General features: G+C 37.6%; 1 protein-coding gene across 3 annotated transcripts in view; it reads left to right on the forward strand.

Annotated features, from left to right (window-relative positions):
- Window positions 1-19,256, forward strand: part of ANAPC10 (anaphase promoting complex subunit 10) — a 35,978-nt gene extending 16,722 nt beyond the window's left edge. For all 3 annotated transcript variants that reach the window (XM_032687060.1, XM_032687059.1, XM_032687061.1), the window contains exons 5-6: window positions 18,867-19,099; window positions 19,132-19,256. In XM_032687060.1, coding sequence (XP_032542951.1) covers window positions 18,867-19,097 — 231 coding nt within the window. In that variant the 3' untranslated portion in view covers window positions 19,098-19,099; window positions 19,132-19,256. The remainder of the gene's footprint in view (window positions 1-18,866; window positions 19,100-19,131) is intronic.
- The last annotated feature ends 709 nt before the right edge of the window (window positions 19,257-19,965 follow it).

The raw sequence follows: 19,965 nt of genomic DNA on the forward strand, positions 1-19,965 counted from the left end.
GGAATTGATCCAAATATGTGTATTTATGTACAATAGATGATATATATTTAAAACAGTAGCCCCCGCGCCCTTCGCTCCTGGAAATTCGAGTTGTAATCAAACTTGTGTGCTATCAGGCTGAGGGAGGAAAAGCATGTTTTTCTTTTACATGCTCAAATGCAGTGAAAATCCCTGTGGACAGTTGTGTTTACAAGGGTAACTGTCTGCATTCAATTGTGGGTTATAAAAGTGCTTGCTTGAATAAATACACGGAGCTATCAGACAGAACAACCAATAGTTCGCTGGACTAATTGACCTTGTCAGTAGAATAGAAACACTTGCAAATAAAATTCCCATTGCCAGCAAAGTTGCAACTGAAAACCCCTGAAGAAACTGTGTATATCCTCTAACTATCTTGGAATGCAATGATTCAAGCAGCAGACATGTGTGGTGGGAGGGGGCAGGAGGGGGGAATCATTAACTAAGAAAGTTGTACGTACCAGCATTTTTCAGTGGGCTCTTTTTGCAGCGTGAGGCTGTGAGCATTCCTAAAATCCTTAAGTAGTTCACTTTCCATTTTCAGAGCTATGTTTTCTACCAATTGTTATTACTTCTCCTGTACCTCGGTTCCCCTTGTATTATTTGTTTTGCTGGTCTGCTTTTATTATAATGTAGCCTTTTCAGAAAAGGCAAAAATGTTTGGCGAGTAACCACAGCATGTTGTAATGAGGGTGGAGTATGTTTGTCATTCTACAGCAATGGTTGACTTACATGAATGCCAGTGTCTATAACCACACATGCTGTGGCAGTTTATCTTTTTGAATATATTTGAATTGCATAACAGTGGAAAAGAATTACAGTAAATATCAGAATATCTGGTCTTCCAATCACAAGCACGATGGAACCATTTTTTACTTTACCAGTGATGAGTCATGTATCTTCTCATTAAAAAAAGGAAAATATTTCACTCCAGAAATAAGTCTTTACAAATGAATTAGTCATATATCAGACATTTCCTTTTAAAAGTTTGGGTAATGTCACACAGGTGGAAGTAGTATTAAAAAAAAAAAGCAACAGTGAAAGACACAACAGGCTTCACTGTGTACTATAAAAACATGATTTTATTTTGGTTAGAAAACAAAACAGGAAAAATGGCATTTGGAAAATAAAGTCTGAAAAACAGTCTCGTTAGCTGCTAAATAAACTTCAGAGATGAAGGTTTAAAAAAAACACCAAGATTTGTAAAAGGGAGGGGGGGGGGAATAGTGTATTTCACCTTAAGTAAGGGACAATGTGTAATAAGGGATTTTGTGGTTTTACAGCTCGGTGCATGTGTTTGAAAGCTGTTCTCTCAGCAACGTGGGTGGCAGGTTATGCTACCATATAATGTATTGTAGTTGGCTCTCCACACTTGTCAGGGTTAGTGTTCAACCATTCGGAAAATTTTCCCATTGTTCTATCATGTGAACCAAGGCTAGTGTTGAATTCCCAATAACCTTCTGCAGGAAAAAGAGGTTTAATTAGAAGGTTTGAAATTTGATTACTTCTGTTATTGTCTTAATGTACTTCTCTCTAATTTAGGTGCTTATCTGCAAATGCAATCAATTTCTGCTCACAAAGATGAAAAACAAACTTAACTCTGCACTGCAGTTGCTTCAACACTTTAAAAAGAAAACTTGTATGCTCAATTCTGTCTTTCTTCAGCATTAACACTCTATTTCCATCTTAAACATGTTTGCTTTAGATGGATCATAGCTTTTGGCAGCTACTGCATTTTTAGCAAATAATACTGTTTCTAGTAAGAGTTGCAAAAAAAAAAACTTTGTGTGAGGTCCTTGTAAACTGAACCTTGGGAACGTTATGTTATTTCTGTATTTTCCCTTCTTTTGTGCTTCTTCTCTATTTGTGTCATGGTTATAAATTACATCGTTTGAACTAGAGAATTAAAAACATTTTATTTTGTGATTCCTGTAATTTAAAAAAGAGAATGTTTGGTTTATGTGTATTTTTTTTTTCTTTTTACCTGTTATTTTAGAGGCTGGCACGCAGAGAAATAAGCAATTATGGTATTGAAATTCCATTGTACCAGCACCTCTGGGGCATAATCCAAAAAAACCCAGAAAAATCGCCTGCTGGGTTGTATGCAGTATGCTTGTGTGAACATCAGTGTCTGCTGTTCACACATCATTTTTTACTGGAAGTTCCTGTTGGAATAAAGGTTCTGTGTTTGGAGAGTGCAGTGGGATATTTGTTGGTCAATGGTTTTTCATAGTTCGTAGGGATTTCTAATTACAGTTTACCAATGTAGGCTCACTAGATACTTCTTGCAGATAATCATTAATGCTTCGGAGGTAGCAGAAGCAAGCAGGGGTTTGGCAACATAAAAACTGTATCAAGAACGAGCTTCATGCTCTTCATTTAATCATTTTCTTGAAGACTGAACATGAGAGTGAGGAATAAGGTGGATGGGTGGAGGAGGACAGGACAGCATGACAGAACACTCATATACTCATACACTTCCCTACTTCAGTATTTAACCCCTTCCCTTCCTTTCCCCTTGCCCCCTCCCTTTTTAATGCACATGTGGTGTCTAGTTGGCATTTCAAAACAGTACAAGTGCATCCAGAGTTCCAGCTTCTGCTGGCTTTCCATGTTCATGCTCACCTGGAATGTCTTCCTGGAGCTCAGTCAGATGACCCCCCTCAGTTCATCAGAATTCATTTTAACTGTAGTTCCCAAAATGTGTAATGCTATTCACTTGCAAACTGTAGCACGTAACAACATCTATTTTATCATTTGTGTTTAATCTCTCAGCATTTGGGCATGTTGTTGGAGACCCTGGCAGACAAACTGTTTAATGCAGGGGCAGGTGATTGCAGTTTCAAGTCTTTTGCTGAATTCATAAAAGTTAAGAGAAAAGGAAATGATTCTAAACCAGATTGTAAAGTTCAAGCTAGGTAAAGTGTCATGGTTTGCCTTGATACACAAGATGATTATCTATTTATCCAACTGAATAAACACTGCTAAAGTCCTTTTACTATTATAATTCACAGTGATAAATGATGTCAGTGTATGCTTGCCAGTATGGAAAGTCTGCTTTTGGTTATCTGTGTAAAAAAATACTACAGACTGACTTCACCTGTGGGGCTTTTTGGTTCCTGCCCCCCTTGACTGTGGTTAAGATCATGTCATATGACCACAGAACTATAAACATGTGTGTCTTTTCCTTCAGAGAAGTAATTGCAAGAGTGCATGTCTTTCCTTTTTAGTGTTACCAATATGGTAATGGTCTGGTTCTTAGGTATAGATTATCTTAATTTCCTTTTCAGATCAAAGCATAACGCTTTCCCACCCAAGTGTGGTCTTCTCTGGTAGACAGCGAATTACTTGAGAGTTTATATTACTTCTTTATAACTGCTTGTGAACAAATGTGCCACAATCCATTGAAGAAATTAAACCAACAGGTTGTTTGGGCACAGAATTAGGTTTTTCTGATAACTGACAAGGGGAAAACCTGCACTCTGAATTTCCTTACAGTATTAATTACTGTAACAACATCGTGCACCTCTTAATTTTTCCTGCTTGTAAACATTTGAAGGAAAACTTCCGGTAACAATTTTAATTGTGCACATTTCAAGGAGAAATTGATGTGTGGATTGTCAGTTAAGTTTTTATCTTGGATGTTTGAAGAGGTTCCTGGTCACATAAAGCTCGAAGGTTGGAGCTAGGAAAAACAGAAAATTTTTGTTGTCTTTGTTTGCCTGCTGTATTATTTATTGGCTTTTGGGGAAGTATGTGGAGAAGGAACGATGAGTATTCTAGGAGGACTCTAGACACCTGACTTTACAGTTACTTAGCAGAGCAAAAAGGTGGGTACCACTGAAGAAACTGTCTGGAACAAGGGACTCTTCTTTAATCTCTAGGGAGTGGCATGTTAGGAAGGAGGTCTTGAAATTATGTTTTTCTGTATTAAAGGGCCCTGCACACTGCATGGAAATTGTTAACCTATCTCCTCCTCTTCTTCTTCTCCCCTACCACATTCTGCAACCATTCTCTTTTCCCAGTCTAGAAATTCCCCAGACCTGAGAAATCTGAAGTTATCTCCTCTGATTTTTGGATCCCATATGTGAAAACACCATGGAAGTCCAATACTGAACACCAGCATTTGCACTGAAAGATTTAAACCAGAGTTGTTGTCGAAGCTGACAGTAAGATGTTGCTCACTCAGTCGTGCTTTTCTGTTTCTGGAGAGGTTGCTAGCCAGTGGGAGACACTTTGCAGTGGCCTTTGAGCTATTTTTTTCCACACACTGAAGTAGGATTGGGAGGATAAAGTCAGTGAATTATAAACAATCATCTTTGATTTACCTGATAGCCTTCATAGACTTAATTACGGAGAGTAATCCCTAGAGGAAGCACTAGATAATTGCAGACGTTGAGAAGTGCTAAGGACATGCAGAAAGGTCAAATCAAAGATTGATTCTGATTGCTCTGGGTGCTTCTACTAGCACAGTATTAAAATTCTTCAGAGAGAAAAGACAGCAGGTGATATTTAATTTGGGTTAAGCATAAAAGATATAAAAAGAATGGGAATTTTCTAGGGTATCTAAGAATGAAGTTTTGTGCTGTCATCTCAACTGGTGCTGGTCAGCTGGCACACCACACCTTATTTTATTTCACTTAAGCTTGTAGGCACCAGCAGCTAGAAACATCCTGTGACTATGTTAACCACTCTTTAACATCTAGCAGTGGGGTGGAGGGAGGAAGTAGTCCCAATTTAAAAGAAATTAGGACCCAATCAGTCCACCACTTATTTTTTTATATGTGTGGCTTCCATGTTTCCAATATCTTTATTTGCATCAGTACAAATTCATTTAGATTTGACTATTCATAGTATGTATTCCCTTGTGGCAAAGTTATCAGGTGATGCTACTTATTAAGATTTAAAAAAACCCCACAAAACAATTCCATAAAACGCATTGGATGTGCCATGCTTTGTCAGGTTAGCACCAAAAGAAACAACCAAAAATTTCCATAAATTCGTGGAGATAAAATAAAGGAACCAATGTATTTTATGTAGGTATACAAGGGGCTTTTATCATTACAATCAGCCCCTTTTTTTTTTAAATTTTTTTTTATTCCTGAAGCCCAGCATTGTAGTGGAAAGCTGAGATTATTTATGGTGTCATTAGGAAAGCAGTTACAGAAAGGAGTTCTGTTCACGTGGTAAGTTAAAGCAATTCCTTGATCAGAAGAAAATGCCACCTGGCAAGTGGTGGATATCTAGAACAGACACGGGGTTCTTGAGCATGAGATTCAGTTGGCTTCAGAGCTGTCATGACAGTCCTTTCTAGAGTTAGGTCTTGGTCCCTTGATTGCTGCAATGTTATTTTATTCAGGGATCATATGTCTGTGTGTAGCTTTGATAAGAACACTGCCAGACAGAGCATAAATTCAACTCTTTGCAAAGTTTTTTTTTTGAGGGGGTGGGAAGGGATTGAATGTGATGTTGTGCTGTTCCTTATCTCAAGTAGTATGTGGAAATGTTTCTATAGATATGAAGTATAATTTATTTCTTTCTGAGGGCTGTTCTCTGTCTTAAATCTGTCAGAAGATAACTGAGATCATGTGTTTGAGTCGGAAAAACCTTTCCCAGGATTTTTCCATTTTCTGCACGAACACACAGGAGAGAGTGGAATGAGAATAATAACGTAGCATGTGTGTCTGGCTTGAAGGCCTGTGCTCTCTAGCTGCCTTCATCCAATTCCTAAACTAGGTTTATCTAACAGTCCTATTTTATTTCAGAATGAATTCTGGAGTGTTTTATGTCTCATGTTAAAGGAATGTTAACAAATACAGTTTTTATTGAGGCTTTTTATGAACACTGTTCTCAGTCACAGTCTTGAAGTGAACCATGAGAGTCTAGCCCCTAATACTTATTACTCCTTTTATAATTATTATTTTTCCCCTCCTCTGTATCTGTCAGAGGTCAAATTCAACTGTGAGTATGAGGGATTTTTTGATTATTTTTACTAGCAAATGCAGAAAATTCTAATTTGTTTCTCTTATGTTGAGATTAATTTCTTACTTCTTAAGAAGATGATGTTATTGAGTAACATTACTAAGATAAGGTTAATCAAATCATATGTTTCAAAAACAGTTTCAATTCCATGTCAGAAGTGATTTAGGAAAATTTTGAAGTAGGCTTCCCTCTGAATAGGTCTCTGTTGTCATTATGTTGGTCACCATGTTTAACTGAGAGGTTTTCATGAATCAGCTGTGAGTAAATCCAGCACTGCTGGGGTAAGAACTTCTATTGTGGAATCATTAGAGTTTCTTCTTTTTCATTATAACTTCATTTATGTGTCATGAGGAGATAAAGATTTACTTGCATAGCAGAAATAAATTAAGCAGAGGAGCATATCTGTATATATCTACAGGACTTGTAGTTATACAAAAAGTCATATATATTTGTAATCCAATTCCATCACCTTGTTATTGACTTCACTTTTCTAAGCAGATGATATCCAACAGTAGCTCTAGATTTAGGACTTAGTAGACCTGTTGGTAAGAAAGTTTGCAATTAGGTTGTTCTTACGCTCTGGTTTTTTCCCTCTGCTCCCTCATGCTTCAGGAGCAAACTTACAGTGTAATTTAATTTTGATTCTCACACAGTTTATACTGAAGAGCTCATGTTCTTAGTCTGTAGAATGTAGCAGTAAAGCTATTCCACAGTGCTGTTTATAGCAGAATTGCTGTTGCAGTGAGGTAGCCAGTAGCTCAAAACTGTATAGCACTATCTGAATACCTTTTTGAACTGTACATTCTGTGAGTGAATGGTGACTCAAGGAACCTTTGGCTCCTAGAAAGAAGTCAAGAAATAGAATTCATCTAGATTGAAAGAAGCAGAGTCCAGAGTCTGACCTCCACATTAAACAGTGAAACAAAGCCTTGCATTTTTTTGGGCATACTTACATATCAATTTGTAGGAAAACACAAACAAAAGGTAAAAACTCTGCTGCGTTTTTTCCACTACATTAAAAAAAATTGTGTTTAGATGTAAAATTAAATGCTTCCATTGGGCAACAGTCCTGTTTCCAGCTATGGAAATTTATGGAAGTGTATTCTGGCTCTTATAAAACTACCCAGCTGAACCTCTGACAGATATACTCATATTTCTTCTCTTCTAAAGTTCTTTCGTATGGAAATATATCTGCAGTGAGACATGTTTATGAATTTGGGATCTTTCTTAGATGAGACATTACATTGCATTTTAAATTTGCACAAATAGTTTTCACAACAGTCTTTTACGTTTGTTTCCAATGAGTAAATATTCCTTGAGTTGAGCATTAGGTCTGGATCCTGTGAAATGTTACTCTATGTTTACTTATTGAAGCCTGGCATGCTACAATGCACTGGAGTAATTTTACAGTTTATCAGGTTTTGCCCCACTCGCCTTTACTGAGCGTCCAGAGTCCTTGTCCAGGCACAAATGTTTTACTGGTTTGCATACTGTACTTCTGCAGGATTTGAGGATTATTTACAGAGGTTTAGTGTCTTTAAATTCCTTGATTTTAGGAGGGGCAACCCCCTTTAATTCTCAGAAACAGGTCACTCCTGTGAAAGCAGGAGAAATGCTTTCACTTAACCCAAGTTATCAACAGCTTGTCCTCTTGCTGGTAAAGAATGAGTAGGATTTTTTTATTATTTGGTAGCACTCAGGTATGATTTGTTACAGTCTTTTTCTAAAAATTGAAGTCACTTGGGAAATAGAATTTTGTGTAACAGATAAAATGTTAGAGCCATGCAGCTTTGTGGGCCTGTTCTCTGGTAGAAGATCAGAAATCTAGTTCTCTTCAATGTGTAATAATAGCCCCTTTCAGTGAGGGGAATGTTTTTCTTTTGGTTTAGATGTACTTTCTTCCCCTCAACCTATAAAGAGGGCTTGAGAGCTAGCAGCTGGCTGCTACCACAGCTATTGACTATTTTTTAAAATATCATGATATTCCTGTTTTCTTATATGCATTCATTTCCCCTATTAACTTTCTGCATTCTCTGGGATGCAAAGTGCATGGCGTGAAATGTAGTCACTGGGTTATTGCCACTATGTTGAGATGATGTGACAGTGGATTTACTCGATGTGGCTAGTTTTCTGACACTTAAATCTTTAATATTCATTGCATTTTTTTTTTCCAAATACTTTCTTTGTATAATTTAACTGTAGCTATGTCTAGACATATTTCCTGGATATGGCTAAACAATTTTGAAGGTAAATTATGACCCTTTTCTTTTTTTCATTTTCACACAAACACAATATAATTTTGTTACATAGATTAGAAGAAATGGGAACTGGAGACACTGGCAGACAGTTTTCATCCAATTTGCAAACTTCTTTGTAAGATTAGTTATTTCCCAGAAATGTTTTCAGTCATTTAACTTCCATTTGCAATCAATTTGTGCAGTGCATGATCCATTTGTATTGTTTGTATTGTTTCAGTTTGGACACAGCAGTTCTAGTTTGAAAAAAAAAAAAAAAGATAGTACCTTTTCCTTTATGTTTTGCTCTGTTCTGGTTTCTAATGTCTTCATTCCATTTACCTTAAGGTCCTCTTGTGTAAGGCCATTGCCTAACAAGTAACTATTGTAGGATTTTCTTTTAAAGCACATATCTCTCTGCTTACAGGAAGTTCTGTTTATTCTGTCCTTCCTTGGGGAATTCTGTGATGCTAAGACTCATTGAATCATTTAGATTGGAAAAGACCTCTGAGATCATTGAGTCCAATCTCCTCTGTTATCTTCCATAAAAGGCAGCTGCCAATGTTGACACCTTGTCCCCATTCTCCAGTCAGCAGTTCCATTTGTACTGCAAATTCATCTGAACTTCAGAATGTTTTGGGTTCTTTTTAAATTTATTTTCACACTTCTTCACTGTGGCATGTTCAATGGTTGAACTGTATCTTGTAGCTGTAGCTACAACAAGCTGTAGCTTGTTCAATCTGGTTTCTGTTCTGTGCTCTTTCACTATTGGTTTCCCCTACCTCTCTTCAGTAGATGGTTGAAGTGCTGCTCTCTTCCCTGAGAGCAGCCTGACTCACCTGGAAATTGTAGGAGATTATGTCTTTATTTTGGATGGGTGCTGCTTTGAAAAGGGACTAAGATTTTAACATCTTAATACAGGGAAATCTTAGGGCTTTTCAGTACTTGGAGGGGGAGAACTCAAATTTATGACTAAGATGAAAATTTAAATAAAAGGACCAGTAACGTGTCATCTTGAGTAATTTTAAAACTTTTGTGTCCTCTTTCCTTTTACGAATACCTTAGTCCACATACTTAACCAAGTGGGTTTTTTTGATAGATCTGTCACTATTTTATATTTTTATATATGTTTAGTTGTGACTAAAAGATTTGAATGCAGAGGGTGCCATTTGTTGGAATGAATGTGGGAAGGTGTAGTGCTTTTGTTTTGCTGTGTTTGACAGGTGTTTTTTTTTTCCTGCCTTCTGAGATGAGGTAAAAGTTACTGAGGGTTTTCCAAAGAACAAGTTCCATGAATCACTATTGCCATGTTTATGCCATCATTTGCTTCATTTTAACAGCAGTTGACCCTTTAAACATATAATTGTTAGAGAATCTTCTGGTTCTATTCTGTATCATCACACAGCATTCCAAAAATGACTTGTATCAGTTGATCATCATCTGCCAGATTCCTACTTCCCAGTTAGTAAATCTGTTAGTATTATGCTTACACAGATACCTTATGTACATGGGGCCCCCTCCTGTGTTACTTGTCCATAAAATGAAAAAACATTGCAGTGAGATAAACTTTTATGATTTGAAGTGCTTCCCAAAAGGTATAAAACATTTATTTTCACTGAATGAGACATGCACTTCTTTCTAAATGCACAATGTGCAGTATAGGCTACATATTTTATAGTAATTGGGGGGGGGGATGTTTTGGGGGTTTTTGTTTGTTTTTTTTTTTTAAATGTACTGTTTCTTTTTCATATCTGCATTTATAATACCCCAAGCTACTGATAATTTGAGTTCTGTAGTACCCTGGTTTAAAAAAAAAATAAAATCCCTCATTCTCCTTTCAGAATGCTGCAATTTTGAAAAGTTTAAAAGACTTGCAGCAAACCATAGATTTTCTACCATTCATTTTTAAGGCCAGACTGCCCAGATGCAGTCTGTTCCAGTATGTCTGCAACTTAAACAACTTAGGTACCAGAAATAGGCAAACTGAAGCAGAAAGTTTGTTTTGGGCTGTGTTACCTACTTTTTGATACTGTCAGCCAGGCCACCACTCCAGAGCATGAGCTCAAGAATTTTTTTTGTAGCTTTTTCATCTTCAGCATGCTGTCTGCCAAGCCCAAGGGAAGTAACAGAGATTCACATTGGAGCCAAATCCCTGTAGGTCTGAAGGATTTCCCCTGATACCAGGAGGCTTCTCAAGGTTTGCCAAGCAGTGCACTTGCAAAGGTATGGCATTCCCATGGGTTGTGACAGCTGGGTAAGGAGACGTGGGGCCCCACAGGAGAATGCTAATGCACTTAGGGTAGATTTGCCTTCCCTTCCTCCACTCTTGACTGATCCCTAAATGAATTATGAAACCCATCTTTCATTAAATCAGAGGTCCAAAATTTCACAGCTGTTATGACTGATTTCATAAGAGTTGGAGACAGTATTCCTTCTGGAGCAACAGGTTCAGATGTTAAGATGGAATCTGCTTTAGCTGAAACCAGACTGAACTTAGATGACTTCCTGCTGTGGGTAGAAGGTTTGCTTTGGAATTTTAGGTCTTATTGCCATACTTGCACACATGAAACTCCATTCTAGAGTTTCTGCATTGTCATTCTGTATTTGATCACTCTGCTTTTCAAAGGGAAGGATGAAGGGTTTTATATTTTTTTCTTAAGTTCGAGTGGATAGGATGGTTGCCACTTAAGACATACACAGGATGGCAGTTCTTCTCTAATGAGTTTTAATTTATGGATGTGTTCAGCATAAACTATTATGTGAAAGTTCAAGTGACCTCACTTAACAATAGAATTTTAAAGATGTGGGACTGGAATGCAAACTGTCCAAGACTGTTTAACATTTTTGTCCATCTCTGAAACAATATATACATCTTGAGACATATGTTTTTGGAATGAATGTTGAGCTGCCTATGCATTGTCCCTCACAGAACATACTTTAAAAAAGAAGTGTATATGGCACAACAAAAACTGAGAACCACTGAAAACAGAGTTCCTTTCTTTCCGGAGAGACTTCCCTAGCAAGCAACCTGTGCTAAATTCACGATGGTTTCTGCAGGTAAATTTTCTAGAATGGAGTTGTTTTCAGCCACATTCTAAAGCATGAAGTATTCAAAGACTGTTGTCTATTTTTTTTTTCCCTTTGCTTGTTTGTTTTTTTCTGCCACCCAGAACTAAGCAGACAATATTTTCTGAAGTTAAAATTGAGCAAGACAGTTGTGGCTGACAAGTTCAGAGTAGCTGAGCATTTGGCAGGCTGTTTCTTTGTCTCTGAGGCCACAGGTACCTGATTGTGCAAGTGCTGTGAGCAGCTGCAGAGGTGGGAGTGTGATGGGCAGGGTGGTGGTGCTTAAGTACCACGGACAGGGGCCCCTCCACACGTGCCCAGACCAACCCTGTATCAACGTGTGGGACTTCCACCAATGGGACTTCATCTGTTGGGAGTTTTTTATGTGGGCAGTTCAGCACAGCCTTGACCCTTTTGCAGTCAGCAGTACTTAGGAGTCTTCGTCACTTGATACTTTTGAAACAGCTGTTTTACCTGTGCATCCATGTCATAAAATTCCTGATAGTCTACAGCATGTGCCATTGGACCCTATTTTCTCTGTTTGACAATGGGCTTATGTGCATACTTGCTCATCAGGTACTCATGTCTAAGACTCAGTTGTTGTCCTCCTATGTGTTCCTCATCTTCAGGAGATTTCAAAGACAAACTATGAGAGCAATAATAATGCAAAAGCTGACTTTCCCTGTTTACATCTTGTGGATTAAATTTCAATACTGTGTTCTTCCTAACTTTACTCCTGTTATAGTATTGGAATTCTGTCTGAATCAGATATGTATGTCTGGGAAGAGATTGCAATGTTTTGTCAGTGGAATCAAATAAAATTGTTCCTTGCTTTTTTACTGTATGGAGAAATTCTAATCAAGGCACCTAAGGAATATCAAATTCTGAAGAATATTAAAATAGACTAGTCAATGAAACCATTTCATGAGCTGGCTGGTGAATCACTTCTGCCAAATGAAGTTTAGGTTGTATCATACATAGCTCAATTGGCATCATCTGCTTACTTCAGAAACATGCCTGTTTCTGTACTCTATGAACCCACTGACATCGTCCAACATGTGGTGTGCTGCTTATGTAATCCAAACATGAAATTTGGAAAGGCAGTATAAGAATCTGTATTTGAGCATTGTAGATGCTAATCCTTGACCCACTGAGGATTTGTTTTTCTAGCTTTACTGTTCTTCCTTTTCTAGATTTTCTTTCTAGCTTGGCTTGGGCGTTTAGGTGTCTTTATTTTAATTGGATACAACTTTCTAACACTCGGGCATTGATTAATTTTTACTGGTTTAATCTGGAGCAGAACAGTCTGAAGAAGGAGGTTCTGTAAAACTTTTTGCAAGGATCTTTTTGACCTTTCTGCTTTTCAACCTTTTCTGTCTTACCAAAAGTTATTTCTTGCAGCTTATTTGAACAAAGAGCTTATATATGATAGGAATTTGTAGTGTTTGCAGGTTTCGCTCTCTGGTAGCGCTTATTCGGCTACTAGTCTCTTGTCTGCCTGAATCCATAGTTGAATCTTCCTGAGGGATGGACTGTGCTCCTCTAGACTCTTCAGGAACTGCTGTTTGAAAGAATGGAAAACTTCTCTCGCCTAATGGACTGAAGTTGGATTTCTTGCCCGTTTAAGGAGGTGGCTGATTAAGCCCACAGAGCCACCTCCTTAGGTGGTCGTTGCTTCGTTAGAGCAGAGGAGTGTGCTTTTCACAGTGGGTCCTTTGAGCGTGTTTCTGTGTTCCTTGTTAAGCTGCTAATGTGGTGTCCCTCCTTTGGCTCACTTGGAACTTGTGAAGTTGCTTTTGGACGTGCTTCATTTTTATTGCTGGAACTGGTGCATCACTGCTATTAACTGGTTCTCTTCCTTCCTAAGTGAAGTGATGGCTGAAGCCCAAGCTCCGCTACTTCGTGTGTTGACAGTTCCAATACTTGGAATTACGCAGGGCCCTACTGATTCTGAATCCTGGTAACTGCCCGGTAGGGCATGGCAGTTATGGAAAGAGAATTTTGGAAGTCGAGCCAGCCTACTTTCTCCTTGCCAGTTGTTGTGAGAACATATTTGGATAGCTGTAAAAAAACAATGGCTAAACAGGGAAAAGCCTTTCCCGACATGGGAAAGTTTGTGTATTGATAAATACTTCATTTCTGAACCTAGAATTTATTTTGCCTGGAACTTAGTTTTATAATCTCCTTGGAAGAATACATTATTTATTGAGAACACCTGCTTTGAGGAGCTTAGTTTTTTTATATAACTGTATAGTAAGAACTAGTTAAGCTCGTAGAAAGGCAAAATTATATGTGTGAAGAAGAGTCTAGCCACTACTTTTAATTTCATAGTTTGCTAAATCACTAAAACAAAAAGCAGCTTGAACAGTTTTATGAGAAAAATAGAAGGAGTAAAATCAAATGCTGTTTGGTTTCATAGCCATTTGACTCTAGAAGAACAGATGATAAAATGGAAATTTGATAAGGTACCAACATCTCAGAGTCATGTTGTATCATGCTGAAGCTGTGATGGCAGCAATAATTCTCAGCTTTCTGTCAGTATGTGTGTGCAGAAAAGGATTTTTTTTCCCAGAGGAAGCAAGCAGGCAGCTTTCTCTTCATATACATATATATATTTATTCTCCTGAAATCTGGGGGCCCCGTCTAGCATACATCTGGGATGTGTTTGTAATTACTGTGGAAATGAAACTACTTACAGTGTTTTTTTTTTTCCTTTCTGTATCTTCACAAAAGATGTCTTCATAGGGCAGCAAAAAATCATGCATTATTTCAAGGATGTTAGCCTACTGTAAATATAGCAAAAAACTTGGGGTTGTGTTTATAAGCCTAGTAGAAGTAGCATTTAGAGTTATGTACCACTTTAAAGACACAACAGAATTTAAGCACAATATCACTGTATATCAAGAAGAGGTCAGTATTCAATTTAAGTAGGATTAAGTACAATAAAAAAACCCCTTCTTTGGATAAATAACTTGCTACCCTATAAAGAGGCCAGCAATTGCAGAAGAAACTTCCTCTTAAAATCTCTTGTGTTCAGGCTGGGGAGGAGATTTGCATTAAGAACATCAATTTTTCTTCAGCTTTCAAAATAACAAGGATTGCTGGAGTTGGGAGTTTATGTCCATAGGTAAAACTGTAGCATGCAGAGGACAGGAAAAATAAGAAACCAACGGAGAGAAGGCAGGAGAAGAGCTAGAGTATAACAGCAGCAGAGGACAAGTGAGTGATTTTTCCATTTCAATTTTTATCCCTTTGTTCTTTTATTTTGACTTTCATGCTCTTCTTGTTTACCAATTGTCACAAAATTTATAGTATTAGAAGCAAATTAAAGAAACCCACAAACCCTGGGCTTTTAGTACATTGTATGTAAAATTAGTCTAGAGCCTGCAGGAACTGTTCTGAGTTACTAATACTGAACTTACATTGATGCATTCCTTTGTTTCCCCTTTTTAAAGAAAAACTTTTCTGGTAAAACACATAACAGAAAGAAACTTCCAATTTTTAATTTCACTCAGGTAATTAGTAATATAGCTGATTTCCACAACTTTTCCTGGAAGAGAGTTAATTGTGATTGATTTTTAATTACTTAAATGACCTACCAAGGAGGAAAAAATACTGGAGGAAACTTAATCTGATATTTGTTCATAGTGGACTGGTGCTGTGTGTGTGTACATTTATATAAATGTTATACTTCAAAAGAACAAACTTGACAGTGAAGTCCACTGAAATGGATTTCAGGAATAGTATTTACTGTAGGAAGAGCTGCTAGTGCCACCTGTACTTAAGGTTGTGTGACCCTTTACATTTCAAGGCTTAACTCTTAGTTACTTTCTAACTTTTGCCAAAGTGTAGTTAAAACTGATTTTTCTGTGCCAGATATCTGCTTTGGGCTGAACTTCTTGGAAGTTTCAGCCAAAGCAGTTCTGTTCCAAGAATAAGGCCAGTGAAAAGTATGCTGTTTTGCTTGTGTGAGAATATTCTGGTGTCCTTCTTTGATGCTCCAGTGCCCCCAAGCTCTGAAGCAAGGATTTGAAATTTGGCAATAGTTCAGCCTTTGTGTTGAGGATGTGTCTTTTGCCTCCCTGTAAAAATCCACCCAAATTTCCAGACCGGTTTACAAGGCTTTGAAAGATTGCCATTTGCATGGGCTTAATAGGAATTTCTTAAAACTTCACAGTAAGCTTCCTCTAGATTTTGTTCACACTGGGAATGCTCCAGGCAGGGTAGAGCTGCGTATTTCATCCCACTTCTACTAGGAATTGTACCAGCTGGATCTGGGTGCTGGCACTGAACTGAGAGTGGGCAGCATTGTGTCTTGTATCACCACTGCCTATTCCCATGTCCTGTTTGTTCCTTTTCCCTGGTGGTGGACCTGGGCCCTCTGGAAAAGAAACTGTCTCATTCATCTAGAAGAGCATGACAGATGCAGAGGAGAAGAATTTAGGACCCTCTGTGTGTGTGTATGTGTGGTTTATACCATTCTTTTCGTCACAGAAAATGTGTGCATCATACTGGCAAAATATTATTACTTCCTTTTCTACTGGATGTTCAGATAACAGTAGTTAGGTTTTGTTGCATTTAAGCTTCAGTTTAAATGTTGAGTGGGTATCAAGGTTTTAACAAACTATATAGGCATCAACTTAAAAAAAAAAATACTCAAATGTCACAGGGCAGGAATGTTGTTTAGAGGGCAGAAATCAAGAGCTCATTTTTTCAAACATTTAAGTCTAACTCTGACCTCTTGCATTTACTACATTGTAGTGCAACCTCCAACTTCCTCACAAGTGTCACATGCTTTGTCCAACAGGCAGCTGTTTGACTGGAATGGGTAAAGGGGTTTATTCTGAGGATGAGTCCAGGATTTGTACAGTAAAGTGTATATATTCATCTGTTATAGAAGTTGAAAAATGTGGAGTAAGCGAAGTCAAGATTTTTTTTGGGAAAAAAAAAGGCTTTGTGGCTAAGACAATTAAATGCTGCTTGATGAATTGTGTGCCATCTGTGCTTAGTTGTGGTATTTCTACATGATGCACTCAAATAACTGTTCCTAGGTTACTGCTCATACTGTATGATCTAGTGGCTGGTTTGAGAACTCATGTCAGTTTGTGGAAATGCAGACACTTAGAACTGCGAGTGAACTCAGTGGGAGCTAAACCTCCTGTAAAATCCTGTCTTTTACTGAGGACAGTAAAAACCAGCTCAGTCTGGAGCCAGAGAACCTTTTAATCTAATTAACCTAATGCCTCAGTTGCCAGTTTTGCAGGTGAAGAAATTACTTGACCCATCTCTGTAGACAGGCTCAAACAGAAATTGGTTGCCTTTGTAGCAAAACTGGAAAATAACACACTATAAACAGACCATATAACCCCCTCCCTTGATTAGGGATGAAACAAAGCATTGATAAACATGTAATAAAAGATTTATGTAATAAGATACAAGTACATTTTTACATGAGTGAAGTTACCTTTGCAACTTTTAACTTTCCAATGCTTCCCTTTCTGAGCCTAATAATTGTTTTAAAATAAAAGATGTGGTTTTTCTCTGTGAATTTATTAAGGATTCAATTTAATTTTGTATAAATAGCCTAATTTTGCTAATCCCTTGGTAGCTGTCTTGGTTCTGGAGTGGGGGAATCATTATTTCACTTTTGCAATTTCTTTCCCAATAGACCATGAAAACCCAGATTATATTGGATCTGTCTGAAACCAATGTTGTCAACCTATAGAAAGTTTCACTTTTTTATACTGTATTAGAAATCTGTTTCATACTGATCCAAGCATAAAAATCCCAAGATCATAGCTCTGGAACTCAACTTTTCCACTTTGAATTAGCATTCAAAATTTTTAAACTCTGGGAATAATATAAAAATGCAAGTTTAATTAGCAATAACCTTTCCATTCTCTTCTAAATCAGACACTTTACCTTAGTACTAGTTGAATAAAATATTAGGAGGATCCTCATCCTTCCTGTTTGCTGTGGAGATGGAAAGCATACTTGCTCAGGCTGTTTACTGCTACCTCACCATGATAAATCTGCCCTTTGTAAAGCTGCTTCAACAGTACATCATTTTTTTTATCACTTTGTAGAGTCAGCCATTACCTGAAGTTTCCTATGCAAAAAAAAAAAAAAAGGGTTTGTAGGTTTTTTGAAAGAGACAGGTTACAACAAATAAGTGACTGTGTGTTTGTGGAAGTGTCTGGCTCCCGGAGGGAAATGATTTGCTGCTAAGGTTTAGTGAATTTAATCCTTTGGAAATTATTTGTTGGAGAGTCTGCAGCAATGGAGAGTTTCGGGTTGCGGTTTTTTGTTTTCTGGTGGATTTTTTTTTCTTTCTTTTTTTAAAGTGGAGGTGTGAGAGATTTTTTTTTGTTTGTTTCTTTAAGCTTAAAGTAGTCATCAGATTTTTTTTTACTTGTTTCTTGGGTCATTTTCAAGGTGTTTACTGCCTCTGAACCAGTAGCTCTTTTGAAAGCTTCAGCATAAACAAGGCATTTAACAGGATGTGTGTCATGCAGTATTTGCAGGAGAAGGATGGGAATTTTGAGCTGCTCAAGGCACATACATCTTCCTTAGAGGAACTCTGCTGCTAAGAACAGCAGCCTTATTTGCTTAGCTGTGTGAAATCCACTTGCTTGTGGACAATTGTTTTGTGTCTTGTTTTTCTTCCCCCCCAAGACTTCCGCTTCCTTGTGTGCTCTTCCCATATGTGTTTTGAGCTGTGCTTTGAAGTTGGGCAACTAGTTTTAAATAAAAGCTTTTACCACACTTCTGCATAGCATCCAGCTTGATTTCGGCAATCTGACGTGTCAGTGATGTGGTTTAGAGTTAACAAAATGCTGTTCTTTGCTTGCTTTTTCATTGGTTTGTGTAGGATTAAAATTAAAAAAAGAAAAAATAATCATATCAGACTGGGTATGTTGTATAAAAGCCAAGTCAAAATGTGATTAGAATGTGATTTGTCCATTTGGCTGTGCAGCAAGTATTAATTGACCAGGCATCTGTCTCGACACATGGGTGACATGAAGTTTATGAGGTATCTTGTATTTTTTCCTCTGTCACCTTCCTTTTCCTCCTCCCCAGTCCTCCTAATAATCTAAGGAATTTCTGAAAACCCAGCCTTTGTGTGCATTTAGTTTCCTACATAAGTCATTCTAGCATATTTTAGTCCAGAGTGCCTAGATAAAACAAATTAGGATGCATGTTTTCTGTCATCGTTGGGCAATGTGCTTCAGTAACAGGATCCTTGCTTTGACTTTCTTGAATTTATTCTGAAGTCTGTATTTTTTTATATTGATTTTGTTTTAAGATTAGGGCACAAAATGAGGAGTAGATTCTGAAAGGCCAAAGCAACCACAACTGCAGGCAACCAGATTAATTTGTATCCAATTACACGAGCAGTAAATTAGCTATGAGTTTTTGACTGTACTATTTCAAATTAACTTGAAAAAGCAACTAAAATCTGATTTGCAAGACTCTGCTTTATGAAACGGGTTTAAGATGTGATCGTTTATAGTAAGTATGTTAACTGGTTCTGAATGTTTTGCTTTTCTGTCTTGTTTTTGGCAGCAACTTGAACTTGTGGAACCGAGCGGCTGGATTCACGTTCCTCTGACAGACACTCACAAGAAGCCAATTCGCACGTTCATGATCCAGATTGCTGTTCTAGCTAATCACCAGAATGGGAGGGACACTCACATGAGACAAATCAAAGTGTACACCCCGGTGGAAGAGAGCTCCATTGGTAAATTCCCTCGATGTACAACGATTGATTTCATGATGTATCGCTCCATAAGATAAAGTTTTTCCTACTGAGAAATAATAAAGGCATTTTTTTGACGACGGTATCGTTGCTAAAGTATTCAGATACTTAAAGAGCAGGGTTTACTTCAGTGTAATTATATCTTTTATGTTTATACTTTGTACAGTTTTGAAATAAAGATAATACTGTGTTGCAATATATTGTAGTCTCTGATTTTGCATAACTTGTCCCTGCAGTCTGAGTGCTCTTGTACTGTCTGAGAGGAAAAAAATCCCAGACACTTTAAAAAGAACATATTTGACTGGGAATCAGTAACTGATTTAATACAGGTATTTTTGGAGGGTGATTTTTTCCCCTAATGATCATGCCTGGAAATAGTTTGCTCTCTAGTGTTCCTGTTTGTTCCTTTACCTAAAAACTGCTCATTTTAAAGAGCATTCTTCTTGAACAGACATGGTTTAAAGACATTGCCAGTAGTGTTTTCCCATCATTGTTTATGCTAATGTGTTGCACCTTTTTCTGTATAGGATTGCTTCTGCTTAATGACTGTCTGGATGGACTTAACTTTCTTTGTAAGTGCAAAATAGATCATAGAATCATGGAATATCTCAAGTTGGAAGGGACTTATAAGGATCATCGAGTCCAACTCCTTCCTTCTTCCCTTCTAAAACTAAACTGTATGACTAAAGAGCATTGTCCAGATGCTCCTTGAACTGTGACAGGCTCAGTGCCATGACCACTTCCCTGGGGAACCTGTTCCAGTGACTGATAACACAGTGAAGATGACAATGACATGAAGAAAACCAAACCTTTCCAAATTATTCACTATACATTAATATAGATATGAGAATAGGTCATCTAAACATGATACCTGTTCAAAAGAGGAGGAGAGTTAAGAATGTTCTG

This window comes from Chiroxiphia lanceolata, chromosome 4 (genome assembly GCF_009829145.1).
Source record: "Chiroxiphia lanceolata isolate bChiLan1 chromosome 4, bChiLan1.pri, whole genome shotgun sequence".
In the NCBI taxonomy this organism is placed as follows: domain Eukaryota; kingdom Metazoa; phylum Chordata; class Aves; order Passeriformes; family Pipridae; genus Chiroxiphia; species Chiroxiphia lanceolata.